Raw genomic sequence first — 14,674 nt, 5'->3', positions numbered from 1 at the left:
TTGAGCAGGAAGAAATGTACCCCTAAATACATGAAAAGCAAAAGCTATAAATGTGATTAGATGTTATTCAAAAGTTAAACTCCTGTTCTTTGTGTTCTCACAGTTGAAATTTCTAAAGAAGTTCCCTCAGCCATTGCCATTGTTAACGCACAGTCCATGTCTGTTGATGATGAGGTCATCTGGTGCGTTGCTACCCAAGATGTTTGTACTGTTGAATCTTCCATCTCTGCTGACACCCTCACAATGTCCACCAATCCTGCTGTCGTTGCTACTGATGAGGATGAGCCTTACTCCAGTGGAACATCTGCCTTTGTCAGTTACAACACACCTGGCTTATCAGTGGGTTCTTCTGCCAGTGTTACTGGTGACACACGTGTCTTCTCTAGTAACACCTCCAGTGTGTCCAATGGACCTACCCAGCCAAGTTTATCCAGCACATCCTACAGGTATGTGTTTTGTACATGTTTGTATCTTTTAATCTTTTGAGCTATATTGTGCAAAAGTCATGACCCACCCCTGCTTTCTTTGTATTTTGCTGGAAAAATAGGAAAGAAGCGCAGTGATTTACTGAAGTCTACAAAATTCTGTCTACAAACAGACATGGAAGCGCAGTATATTAGAGTAGAACAAAACTTGTAGAATTTTAATGAGCTTAAAATTCAAAATGTGATATGAGCTACTTTAGTCTTCAACATAGCTTGAACTCTCTTAACCAAGCTTTCTTGATGGTGATGTCTTCTTTTTATTGAATTTCTTTAAGCATGGTTCAGGAATAGTTTTCCAGGCTTTTTGTTCTGTTCTCTGTCAAGATGATCCCACACAACTTTAATAATGCTGAGGCCAATCTATGTATTGTGATAATGTAATTCTGTCAACATCATTTATATGTAATTTAACTAAATAATTTACAAAACATTCTGGCTTTGCAGTACATATCTTGGCCTGTTTGAGGAAGAATACCTGTCAGATGACCCCGACCTCCAAGAAGCCATTTCAAGGTCTTTAGACTCAAGTGCAAGTGAAAGGTCAGTACAACACAAACTTTTACATGTTGAAAGGTCAACATATTAACCATTATTTTATGTTTGTTGCGGAAAAGGAGTCATCTACTGTCTAGTTTTGGATCAGTTTGAATAAGCAAACTACGAACTGCAACCTGTGATTTCTGTTGTCATTTGAAGATTACCAAGGCTATCAGATTACTTATATTTTACTTGATATATGTTTTGGTTTATTTTTACTTTTTTGAATGGAGGTTGGTTGTCAGTGTTGGATCTTGTTGTTTTTCTTGTTCTGCTTGTATTTATATAGTGTATTTATACTATTTATAAATACTAGTGTATTTATGACAAGATAAAAATGTAAACTTAGTTTAACTTAAACTTAATCTTTTTTCCATTATCACAAACATTCTTGATTTGTATCTCTTTTTTGTTAAATATCAATTACAGTCTTAAGAATGGTACATCATTATTCTGTTGGTGGGTTATTGCCATTGAGACTAGTATATTTCTTTACTGTTTTTTTTTGTGTGTGTGTGTATGTTTCAGTGACGTCCAGAGCTTAGAGAGAATCTTGGAGCAGATTGTTACTAGAGTAAATAATGACAGCACTGTACGCTTCAACATCATAAGGCGAAATGTGTGGGATGGAGCATCCAGAGCCATGGGCAGATCCAATTTTTCACCAGAGAAAAAAATAGATGTGAAGTTTACTGATGACTATGGAATATCTGAGGGTGCTGTTGACAATGGAGGACCTACTCGGGAGTTCTTCCGACTTTGCCTCTGTGAAGTCAAGGACAAACTTGGCATCTTTGAAGGTCCACCCAATGCTAAAGTTCTTACGTGCAATTCTAAAGGTACTTATGATTTTATTAATTGTTGCCATTTGATTTATTTTACATCAATACATTATACATCAATTGGTTTGTGATTACATGTACGAGTTTAGTATCTCATACAGTTAACTAAACACATTTTTTTGGCAATGACAGAATTTTTGTACCACCACAGAGGATTTTAAAAAATTAAACCTAGATTGACTGAAGGGAAGATTGTCTGCTTTAGTTGAAAGGTTTGAAACAGTACTACATATTTAGAAATTCTGGTCATTTTTATACATGCTCTCTCATTTCTCAAAAGTAATTATTCAAATGACTGATATGGTGTAATTCAACAATCAAGAGATGCACTTATGAATGGAAACACAGATGTTTTACAACAAGGTGCAATAGTAAATAACTGGAAGGACTTTGCCAGAAAACATCTAAAAGAACTATGCTATACTACTATGAAGATATGGACAGATGACACCAAGATTAACCAAAATGATGGAAGGAGAAAAGCATAGTAAAGAAAAGAATAGCTTAAGTCACACATGGTGGAAGCAGTGTTATGACACGGGCATGAGTAGCTGCCATAGAACCAAGCCACTACTGTTGTCAATGATAGCACTGGTGATTTGTGAAGTGTAAAGGGCAATCTGTTCAGATTCAGCCAAATGCAAATGCTAAATTGATTGGACAGTGTAAATTGATAATAACCCAAAGCATAACAAGCCAGCTCAGTTACCTGATCTGACTGTAAGGCTGTAAAGAATTGTAAAGAATTTTAATCCTTGTATTAAAAATAATACATAAAATGGTGTTAGCTTTCAATCACTTGTCTAAAGCAACCATCTTTAAAAATGGTGGATAATGTATAAAATTGACTGTAATTCCTAATCAGCTGGTGCCATTTTTTAATAAAATACCTCGAAGGAATTGCACTTTAGTATCATCTTGATTGTTTGGTATTAAAATCCAAGGTGGTGGTGCACAGCAAAATTAAGATGATTTTGTTATTATCCAAACTATTATGGGTGCAACTGTATGGGCAATATTTTTTTCAGAAATAATATTTGGTAACTTGTACTATAAAAAATGCCACAGTAACAAAAATAATGATGCAAGCTTTTGAGATGATGTTTTATTTTATTTGTTAACAGCAATGAAAGATAATGGATACTACTATGCTGGCCAGATCATGGCAATGTCAATTGCCCACGGGGGACAGAGTCCATGTTTCTTGTCTGAACTCTTCTATGAGTGTCTTCAAAAGGGTCCAGACAATGTAAAAGTCAGCACTGATCATATTACTGATGAGGAAACAAGGTCACAAGTGCAGTCGGTGAGCATATTTTCCTTTGGTTCTTTCAATTTCATTGTAGGTCTTTTTTTGCTTGTCCAACATTTTTACTAACACTTCCCTAATTTTTCTTGCCCGAGTCCTGCACCTTTCTAGTAAAAGATCAAACATTTTAATGGCTACAAGAAGGAAGAACTAAAAATGTGTGTGGCAGGTTATGGTTCTGTTGGTTACTGCCCAAGAAACTCCAAGTTTCAGTTTTCAGAATTTAATGATTGCACTTGTTTTCCAGCTTAATAACTTATACCTCAGCCTCCTGATCGGTTATGGGGTTTCATAGGGTTAATGTACTAATTAAACACTGAAGCTATTAGTTTTGTATGTTCTACTAAATAGTAGAGTCAAATAATTCATTTTATAATTTCCTCATATTGTTTTTAGATCATACAGGCCGAGAATGATCTACAGCTGCAAGATGCAGTTGCACAGGCAGCCAGCTTGATCAGTCTTGCTGGTCACAATGTTTGCATAACACTTCAAAACAAACAAGAAACTGCTTTGGATCTGGCTCACTGGTATGTCCTTCAACGGACCCGTGCACCTTTTGAAAGGTATGTCTAAACACATACTGTAATGGTAAAAAATTAAGCCTGTCAAACTAAAGTCACTGTGTTGTGAAACGGGTATTAGCCTGTTTGGGTGGTACAGGTCTGTAGCGCTCCATGCTAGTACAGTTCATAACAAAACAGATATCTTTCATTCATGAAATTAAAATTCACATAAAACGTATCTGTGCCGATGTAGGCATGTGTTTAAATATGTAAATAAAAATAGATTCAAATTGAGTAGCATTTGGGTTGATTGTAGACTGACAGAAAAGGTATGCCAATGGAACAAGAGACCAGATGTATTTGAAAGCAATTTGTCACTTTTACTCCAATTCATGACAGGTCCCTGTGTATCATATTTCAGCTCAGTTGTTCCATGTATAGGCATTCTTTATCTGTATCTAACACAGTCTGGCCCTGTAAGGGGAAAAATGTTCTTCACCTCTGATACAGCAATCCACAGGAAAGTAAAATGTAATTAGTTCAGAAATGTCTCTTGATAAAACCTCAAAACCTCTTGTTATGATACAGGTTCCAAATCCAATCAAATACAAATATAATAATAGTAATATAAAATACAATTTGATTTTGTTTTATTTTGGCTAGGTTCAGAGATGGCTTGAGGTCTCTAGGTGTCCTAGATGCTCTACAGACATACCCTCTTCAGATGAAGTGCCTTTTCGTGAAAGCTGGAATGGCTCTCAGAGCAACTGATATGGAGAATCTATTCCAGATCATTCACTCCGAACGAGGGAGTAATGCATTTCAAGATGAGTGCCGGACCCTGGCTTTCTGGCAAGACTATCTTCAGGAGGCAGAATGTGAGTTTACTACTTGGCACATTGTTTGACCATAAATCAAAATTCTCACTTTTGTGCAGCAGCATCATGAAATTACAGACATAGATGCCATAACAAAAAAGGTAGATAGATAGTACTGATGCAAGTGCTGGGTTTACAAAGAACATTGTATCCAAATGTGATTTCAGTTTGACTTCAGTGTATTAACAGGATAAATAAATAACAGGATAAATAGGAGGATAACTAAATAAATAAATTATTACCAATCCTGTATACTGAGTACAAATAATAGGCTATTGCTGCATCCACGTACATTTAATATGTTGTGGTCTCCACTAACTTCTTTTTTTGACATTGTGGTTTCACTGTATAGCCTAAATAAGCTTCATGTGTGTCTTTCAAATTACAGCTTACTTTTAAAAATATATACATGTTTCACTTTTGATTTAATCTTTTGGTAATTTAATGTATCTGTACATCAGTAGTCTTAGTCAGAATATCATTATGATTTTGTATTTTTCTATCTTATAGTTGAAAATGATGTCTCTTTGGAAGATATTCTTGTTTTCTGCACTGGATGTGACAGCATACCAGCCCTGGGTTTTTCTCCAAAGCCAAGCCTTGAGTTCGTCACTAACTGCAGATTTCCAGTGGCCAATACTTGTGAAAATATCCTTCGTATACCAGTTCATGCAGTGTACACTACTTTCAAATCAGACATGGATTTTGCAATACGGAATTCACCAGGATTTGGAAGAGCATGATGTGTTTTCTTAAGGATTGGTGACATGATGAGGATTTGGGTTTTTTTCTATTTTGCATATGCATTTTTTATTTTCTTGTTTTTGTTAATGTTGTTAACCCCGCATCAGAGTACACCCTGGACAGCAGTAGGACTGTATAGCCTAAATAAGCTTCATGTGTGTCTTTCAAATTACAGCTTAAATACCAGTTCATGCAGTGCACACTACTTTCAAATCAGACATGGATTTGATAAGCCGAAGAGAATGGATAGAATAATTTTGTTTCAGTTTATACATGTGGGGCATTTTTTTGTTTTTTGATTGTAGTTAATTTGTTTTCCTGCTTATATGGCATGTTTTGTCTCTGGTATGACCCATAGTAACATTACATTATTTAGCACCCCTGCAGTGAGCAAAATAATATGCCACAATCTCATTGTTATATAGAATTAAGTTTTCTCAAATGCTTCCTGTGTTCAACTATTCCACATAATGTGAATTTTCAAATGAGATGAGTTAAGCTTTATTTCAGTGTCCCATTTGAACATTTATGCTTTACACAGAACTTTGTATTAATATCATTTAACTTTTAGCTTAACTCACAGGTTTAAAAATGTTTTTGTTAGGTTTTGGTAAAGTTTTGAAAAGTATTACAGTAACCCTACATACTAAAAGGTAGAAAGACAGTATCTCCAACACTGGCAGCAAAGTTGTCTATAAATGTGACAGACATTGGTTAGGTCAAACCTGGTTATGTTACAGGTTGAAATATGAACATTATATCACACTATATGACATTACAATCTTATCAAATTATTATATATTATCAAAGTATTATAAACAATAATAATGATAATGATAATAAACATAACCTGGTTTGCAGGGAGTGTTTTAAGGATTTTGTTTGCATATTTTACTATACTACTTGATAACACAGGCTCATTGTAGATTGTTTGGGTTTTTTTTCCTCTTTCATTTTGTTTTTTTAAGACCAGCCCTATTACTGCAGAATATTATTTCCTTCCTATGGGTACTGGAAATACACAAATAAAGTGTTCTGTGTTTCTACTTTTTATGTAATTTGTGTCTTTAAAAAAAGTTTAAAGAGTTTAAAATGTATAACATATTTTATTTAATGAATGAATCATAATTCCTGTTTATTAACAGATACATTAGTACATCATACAATCATATGTAACATATACTGTAACATTTTGTACTGTGACAAGTATGGTTTGTCATGAAAGAAAAGTGTAGTCTAAACACTTTATTTGTCTACTTTTATGATTTAAATGGCACAAGTGAATATGAAGATAAAACCAGTCTTTTTATCTTACCTTTCTTTTACCTAAATAATAGTCTTGGACCCTTTTCAGTATCATGATATTTCACAATTTTTAGTGTCTGGCACTCAAATTAATTTTTTAATTAACACAAACAAATTTACTAATAACTTAACTGAAGCATGCGGCATGCTGTCAAAAAAACTTCTATCCCATGATTTCCATCGTCACTCAAGGGGTCGATCTGCCTCAAGTCAGCCGTCAACTGCTGGTGATGGTAAGAACGATGTCTGAAGTGCACTTGACTGAGCGGTCTGTGATGCTGAGGAAGTTGCAACATTCCAACAGTCCACAGCTGCAGCGGGGAGTGATTTTCCATTGTCCTTAAGCTGTGATGGTTCCACTGATTTACAAATTCATCCACAGATCTGTTAATTCTTGGAAGATATACATGGTGAAGAGCCCTAATATGAAATGGATCAGTGCTATCTAAAATCCCAACATTTTCCATAAAGAGGAAAAGGTCTTTAAAGTATGCTGACACAACTCTGTTTAGTTCACCCCACAATCTTTCAATTCTTTGATTATGCACACTTCGTCCAACCATAAAGCTTCCTCTGTTTGGCCCTCGATGTTCAATCATAAACCGTGCAATATCAATATTCTCACTGCCAGCATCACCCCTGACACGTTGTGGGAGGCCAAAGAGATCAACGGCACTCTGGAAAAGTTGCATAGCAGTTGATGCTCTGTTATCTGTGCAGCATCTCATGTAGGTAATGCAGCGACTGTAGCCGTCAACTCCTCCATGAAACACAAACCCCCAAGGATTTAACTTATGGTTTGTGTCAATATGCCTGGAATAAGAAGAAATATATTATTATTATGACACTAGATGTACATTAAAATAAAGGTCTATGACTTTGACATTGTACTTCTGTCATGTAAACTATTTCTGGAGATAAACAATATTTTAAACTCAGACATTATACAACATTGTTTATTAAAACACAAACAAAATATTATATTACTACAATGCAGGAAGTAATAATTAACATTAATCAAATTTAAGACGTGAAAAAAGGCATACCACACTTGATTTGGGACAGTGACATTGTAGACCCTCCGCTGAATTGCTCTCCGTCCTCTCAAAGCTCTTCCCACTGGATCAACTATTCTTAAACGTTCTCGCACTCGCCACCGCTGAACTCTGATTCCTCTTCCTCTCAAACTACCACTAATGTAGGATTCTCCTGAGCCAGGGGTATGTGTAAGAATCTCAGTAATGAGATGATCAAGATCCACATTTGAAATATTATTAAAATTTCCATAGTCCACTAAACCTAGTTGTATCCTGTGGTTGTACAGTGTTCGAACATTTACTGACAACATTTGAGATATGGCCATCCAACTAAACCCCAAGTCTCGCATGTCAGTCAGCTGAGTAGCTGGTATGTTGTACCTAAAAGAGTTAGAAACAAAAGAAGAAATATGTTAACTTCTTTCTTATTTCTTGCATTCATTATCTTGTTTGCCATCTCTTGACTCTTTCAAGTGCCATACACATTATGAATGAATTTGTTTCCATTTTTATCACTTACCTTGGCCTTCCTCTTTGAGATGTAGAATGATATAATGAGCCCATAACATGTGCTTCAGCTTCTGCTCGAAGTGTTAGCTCAGTTGACATCTCCATCAGTGATTGATAAATTCCCTCAAGAAGTGTGCATAATCTTCTCCCAGAAACGTTTTGTTGAACATTATTCATGAGCACTAGAAATGTTGCAATAATGAAAACGTGTTCTTCAAGGTGACGTAGTATAAATTCCAAATTATTTCTACCATTTGCAGTTTGAACAGCTGTCGCAAAACAGTTGTCAAGCTCTAAAAAGTACTGAAATAGTTCAGCTGATGCCATTTTGTAAAGGCAGAGAATTCAGAAACACATCATCTCTAAAAATGAGGTTCATACATTCTATATATTCAAGTTTCATTCTATATATATTCAAGTTTCATTCTATATATTCAAGTTTCATTCTATATATTCAAGCTTCATTCTATATATTCAAAAGATCATTCTATATATTCAAGTTTCATTCTATATATTCAAGTTTCATTCTATATATTCAAAAGATCATTCTATATATTCAAGTTTCATTCTATATATTCAAGTTTCATTCTATATATTCAAAAGATCATTCTATATATTCAAGTTTCATTCTATATATTCAGAAGATCGTTCTATATATTCAAGTTTCATTCTATATATTCAAAAGATCATTCTATATATTCAAGTTTCATTCTATATATTCAAGTTTCATTCTATATATTCAGAAGATCATTCTATATATTCAAGTTTCATTCTATATATTCAAGAGATCATTCTATATATTCAAAAGATCATTCTATATATTCAAGTTTCATTCTATATTTTCAAAAGATCATTCTATATATTCAAGTTTCATTCTATATATTCAAGTTTCATTCTATATATTCAAGTTTCATTCTATATATTCAAAAGATCATTCTATATATTCAAGTTTCATTCTATATATTCAAGTTTCATTCTATATATTCAGAAGATCATTCTATATATTCAAGTTTCATTCTATATATTCAAGAGATCATTCTATATATTCAAAAGATCATTCTATATATTCAAGTTTCATTCTATATATTCAAGAGATCATTCTATATATTCAAAAGATCATTCTATATATTCAAGTTTCATTCTATATATTCAAGAGATCATTCTATATATTCAAAAGATCATTCTATATATTCAAGTTTCATTCTATATATTCAGAAGATCATTCTATATATTCAAGTTTCATTCTATATATTCAGAAGATCATTCTATATATTCAAGTTTCATTCTATATATTCAAGTTATATTCAAAAGATCATTCTATATATTCAAGTTTCATTCTATATTTTCAAAAGATCATTCTATATATTCAAGTTTCATTCTATATATTCAAGTTTCATTCTATATATTCAAAAGATCATTCTATATATTCAAGTTTCATTCTATATATTCAAGTTTCATTCTATATATTCAGAAGATCATTCTATATATTCAAGTTTCATTCTATATATTCAAGAGATCATTCTATATATTCAAAAGATCATTCTATATATTCAAGAGATCATTCTATATATTCAAAAGATCATTCTATATATTCAAGTTTCATTCTATATATTCAAGTTTCATTCTATATATTCAAGTTTCATTCTATATATTCAAAAGATCATTCTATATATTCAAGTTTCATTCTATATATTCAAGTTTCATTCTATATATTCAGAAGATCATTCTATATATTCAAGTTTCATTCTATATATTCAAGAGATCATTCTATATATTCAAAAGATCATTCTATATATTCAAGTTTCATTCTATATATTCAAGAGATCATTCTATATATTCAAAAGATCATTCTATATATTCAAGTTTCATTCTATATATTCAAGAGATCATTCTATATATTCAAAAGATCATTCTATATATTCAAGTTTCATTCTATATATTCAGAAGATCATTCTATATATTCAAGTTTCATTCTATATATTCAGAAGATCATTCTATATATTCAAGTTTCATTCTATATATTCAAGTTATATTCAAAAGATCATTCTATATATTCAAGTTTCATTCTATATTTTCAAAAGATCATTCTATATATTCAAGTTTCATTCTATATATTCAAGTTTCATTCTATATATTCAAAAGATCATTCTATATATTCAAGTTTCATTCTATATATTCAAGTTTCATTCTATATATTCAGAAGATCATTCTATATATTCAAGTTTCATTCTATATATTCAAGAGATCATTCTATATATTCAAAAGATCATTCTATATATTCAAGTTTCATTCTATATATTCAAGAGATCATTCTATATATTCAAAAGATCATTCTATATATTCAAGTTTCATTCTATATATTCAAGAGATCATTCTATATATTCAAAAGATCGTTCTATATATTCAAGTTTCATTCTATATATTCAAGAGATCATTCTATATATTCAAAAGATCATTCTATATATTCAAGTTTCATTCTATATATTCAGAAGATCATTCTATATATTCAAGTTTCATTCTATATATTCAAAAGATCATTCTATATATTCAAGTTTCATTCTATATATTCAAGTTTCATTCTATATTTTCAAAAGATCATTCTATATATTCAAGTTTCATTCTATATATTCAAAAGATCATTCTATATATTCAAGTTTCATTCTATATATTCAAAAGATCATTCTATATATTCAAGTTTCATTCTATATATTCAAGCTTCATTCTATATATTCAAAAGATCATTCTATATATTCATACTTTGGTTGGAATATATATATAATATTTTCCTAAAGGGCATTCCATTATATATATATATATATATATATATATATATATATATATATATATATATATATCGATGTAGCGGTTCCGAATGACAGCAATATCAGGAAGAAGGAACACGAGAAGCTGGAGAAATACCAAGGGCTCAGAGAAGAGCTCGAGAGGATGTGGAGGGTGACGGTAACGGTGGTCCCCGTGGTAATCGGAGCACTAGGTGCGGTGACTCCCAAGCTAGGCGAGTGGCTCCAGCAGATCCCGGGAATAACATCGGAGATCTCTGTCCAGAAGAGCGCAGTCCTGGGAACAGCTAAGATACTGCGCAGGACCCTCAAGCTCCCAGGCCTCTGGTAGAGGACCCGATCTTGAAGGATAAACCGCCCGCAGGGGCGTGCTGGGTGTTTTATATATATATAATGTTCTTCCTCTACACCCCCCCCCCCCCCCCCCCCGATTTTTGCACATGTCGAGGAGCGTGTCAGGCTACATTTCACTGTGTGTTATACTTGTATAACTATGCATGTGACAAATAAAGAACCTTGGACCCTTTGTGAATATTGCAGGGTGACTTTTTCAACAGTAGGTGGCGCCAATGTCCCATTTAGCGGGATTTAACTTCAACTCTATTTAACTATGTTACATAATCAGTAACAACAAAAAGAGACTGCAACGTTGGCCGACACTGAAAGTTGGCCGAGCAGTCATTTACTAATCATAAGAATCTAACCTTTTTGAAGAATAGTAAAGGCTGAACTCTCAACAGGCACATTGGTCCTTGTGTTTTTTCAAATGTAACATATGCTTTTGCCTGGGTTCAACGGATACTATTGCCAGTTGGCTGACAACAACAATAAGATGGAGCCTAAAAAAGTCCTCCCATCAATCTGCACTGTGGGGGCACTAACCTGGGACTTGGAAAATACCATTCAATGGGCTCTCCTGGTCCAGGCACTGGCCCTCCCAACTGTCGCTAAGTCCTAGCCATAGCCTACTTGGATCAGCTGTTCCCAATACTCTTGTGTTTACTCCTCCAGAAGCTCAGACCACTCAGACCTTCTTCGAGACCACCTTCTGTTACAAATCTTTGTTGTAAATAATGCTTTTGAACTCAGTCAAGCTGTCCCAATCAAGCTGGCATTTGCTACGACCTGAACGGCCCTCTCACCTGTATAAAAGACTGTGTAGATCAGGTAGGGGCTCCAAAGTTCAGCAGGAAACGGAAAGGCTACTGAAAAGTCTTATTGTCTTCTATGAGATGTCTTTGTTTATTAAACCAGGGGTTCTACATTCCTATATTGTTATACCTTTTGGTTAATGGCAACGATGTAAACTCAATTTGGGCCTCATATAGCTCACTTTGACCTTAAGTGACCCAGACCAGTGAAACTCCCGTTCCTTATAGTGTAAAGAAATCTAACCATGAGATATCTTCATATAATTCTAAGTAACCGATTACTATAATAAATTTGAGAAAGTAGTAACTCACTGTCCAGACTTTTCTGATTTTTTTCTGAGGATCAGAGACAAGTGTTAAAAATACTCCAGTAAAAGCTGAATGAACTTCGTTATTCTAATAAAAGTAAAAAGGTGCAGGCTCTAGAGTGTACTTAAAGTAAGAAGGTAAAAAGTACCTTGCACATGCACAATTCCACCATCTGTTTTTATGCAAAGGTACCTGAACCTTGTGCTTCATTAATATGATGCTAAAATGATTTGAGCATGAAAATAAATATGTTATTCCAATTTAAATTCTAATTCTAATGAATGAACACAGATTGAATCTCTTACACAGAACACAAACAGTGAAAGAGAACTGAAAAAACAAGAAAAGAAAAAAACAAAGCTTTTTTCTGAGGGTGACTTTTCCTTCACTGGCCTCCACACCTGAACAGGGAAATTAAAACAGTCAGTCGTTAAAGTAGGATTTGGCATGTGGGGGAACCCTAAAACTTGTTGTACTGGCTCAACTCACAATCATTTCTAATGTTAGCTTCAGTAGATTTTCTTTGGGTAAAACTGTAAACAGCTAACCTGCTGAAATCAATAAGATGTTTGCAGACATTTCATGAATTATCTTGGTTGATTTCCTACAGAGAAATATCTTTATTTACTGTATAGAGTATAAAGATATATATGTGGCATTCAGTAAATTAGAGTCAGTCATCATTTCAACACAGTGCTTTACTTAGAATTCACTGCAGTACTGCATGCTAACCTGTTTTTCCTGTGCAAAACTACTAAGTATTTTCATGTAAAATTTGAATAACACAAAGTAGCACCTTAGTTTGTTTTGTAGGATGTCTCAAAATCTGAACATACATGAAGTGTTGCCATTTTGTTAACTTCAGATAAACAGTTTGTCAAGTGTCACTGAGCAGTCCTTACCTATAAATATAAAGTTTTCTTCCTCTCCTCTCTTGTCCTGTTTTCTTACATCTTCCATCACCTCTGTGTAAGGTTAGCTCATTTTTTTCCCCTCCCTGGGAAATACAGCAGCTGTACCTTTAGCTAGCAGACACTGCAGACCACATACAAACAGATTGTGCATTTGCTGAGGTTTGTTAAGCTGATAGAAACGTTGCATTTGAAATTACCTGACACTTCAAAAATGTTGCTCACTTTATGCTTGCTCTCCTTCCACCCACACTCCTTCCACGCCACTTAAACCCCCGAGTATAAATGCTATAAATAAACCTAAAGTAAGAACCTGTTTTGAAAAATGTGAAAAAGCAAAATACAAAATGTTCCATATAGAATCCAGACAATGAAACCTAATCCTATGAAACACTGACAACAGGCTGCAAACATTCTATGACACAGCAAAAGACAGAGTTGAAGACTGATACTATATCCACAGAAAACGTTAATTGTCCTGTGTACTTCTTTCATCCTTTTCTCTTCCCTCACACTCAACAGATGAATGCCCCTCCCTGAGCCTGGTTCTGCTGCAGTTTTCTTCCTGCTTTTCCTTGTCACTGTCACCAAGTGCTTTCTTATATAGGCCATTTGATTTTTAGATTTTTTCTGCATTTCTGTGGGGTCTTTACTTTACAATATAAAATGCCTTGAGGTAACTGTTGTGATTTGGCATTAAACAACTAAAACTGAATTTTCAGTTCAGTTCAATTCAATTCAGATTTATTTATACAGCACCAAATCACAACAACAGTCGCCTCAAGGCACTTTTTATTGTAAGGCAGACCCTACAATATTACATATAGAGAAAAACCCAACAATCATATGACCCCCTATGAGCAAGCACTTTGGCGACAGTGGGAAGGAAAAACTCCCTTTTAACAGGAACAGCCATCTGTCGTAACTGGTTGGGACAGATGGCAGATGGAGAGAGAAAGAAGACAGGATAGAAGACATGCTGTGAGAGAGAGCCAGAGATAGAAGAAGAATATGAGAGCATAAATGCATACATTTCAAGATGCCAAGAGATACCAAGAATAAAATTACTGACAACTGTCAGTGCTACGACAGCCTCCTAGGAGATACCGCAGAGTGGCAGCATTTTAAAATAATCTTGTGCTGGATCAACAAAGTTGACTAAAAGCTTTGCAATGCAATGTTTATTTTCACCCACAAGAGGTCCCACTTGGGTTAGGGTTAGTGTAATCACAAAGCAGAGGAAGGCTCAACATGGAGCTCATGAGAGTGACAGACTAATGCAATGTGATATAGTGTTTTTGAATTTCTGTAAGCACTTTTCTGGTGCTTAAGTACTGGTAATGAAGAAT

General features: G+C 34.0%; 1 protein-coding gene across 1 annotated transcript; it reads left to right on the top strand.

The window, feature by feature from the left end:
- The first annotated feature begins 146 nt into the window (after positions 1–146).
- LOC309697539 (G2/M phase-specific E3 ubiquitin-protein ligase-like) lies at positions 147–6,305 on the top strand. The gene is made up of 7 exons (XM_082519512.1): positions 147–446; positions 930–1,025; positions 1,551–1,861; positions 2,989–3,170; positions 3,570–3,739; positions 4,343–4,557; positions 5,068–6,305. Exons 1-7 carry the CDS (start codon positions 157–159, stop codon positions 5,298–5,300), a joined length of 1,497 nt encoding a protein of 498 aa, XP_082375638.1. The 5' UTR covers positions 147–156; the 3' UTR covers positions 5,301–6,305.
- Positions 6,306–14,674: the final 8,369 nt, after the last annotated feature.

This window comes from Aulonocara stuartgranti, assembly GCF_965226115.1.
Source record: "Aulonocara stuartgranti genome assembly, chromosome: 20".
Classification (NCBI taxonomy): domain Eukaryota; kingdom Metazoa; phylum Chordata; class Actinopteri; order Cichliformes; family Cichlidae; genus Aulonocara; species Aulonocara stuartgranti.
This window is presented reverse-complemented; position numbering and strand designations above follow the sequence as displayed.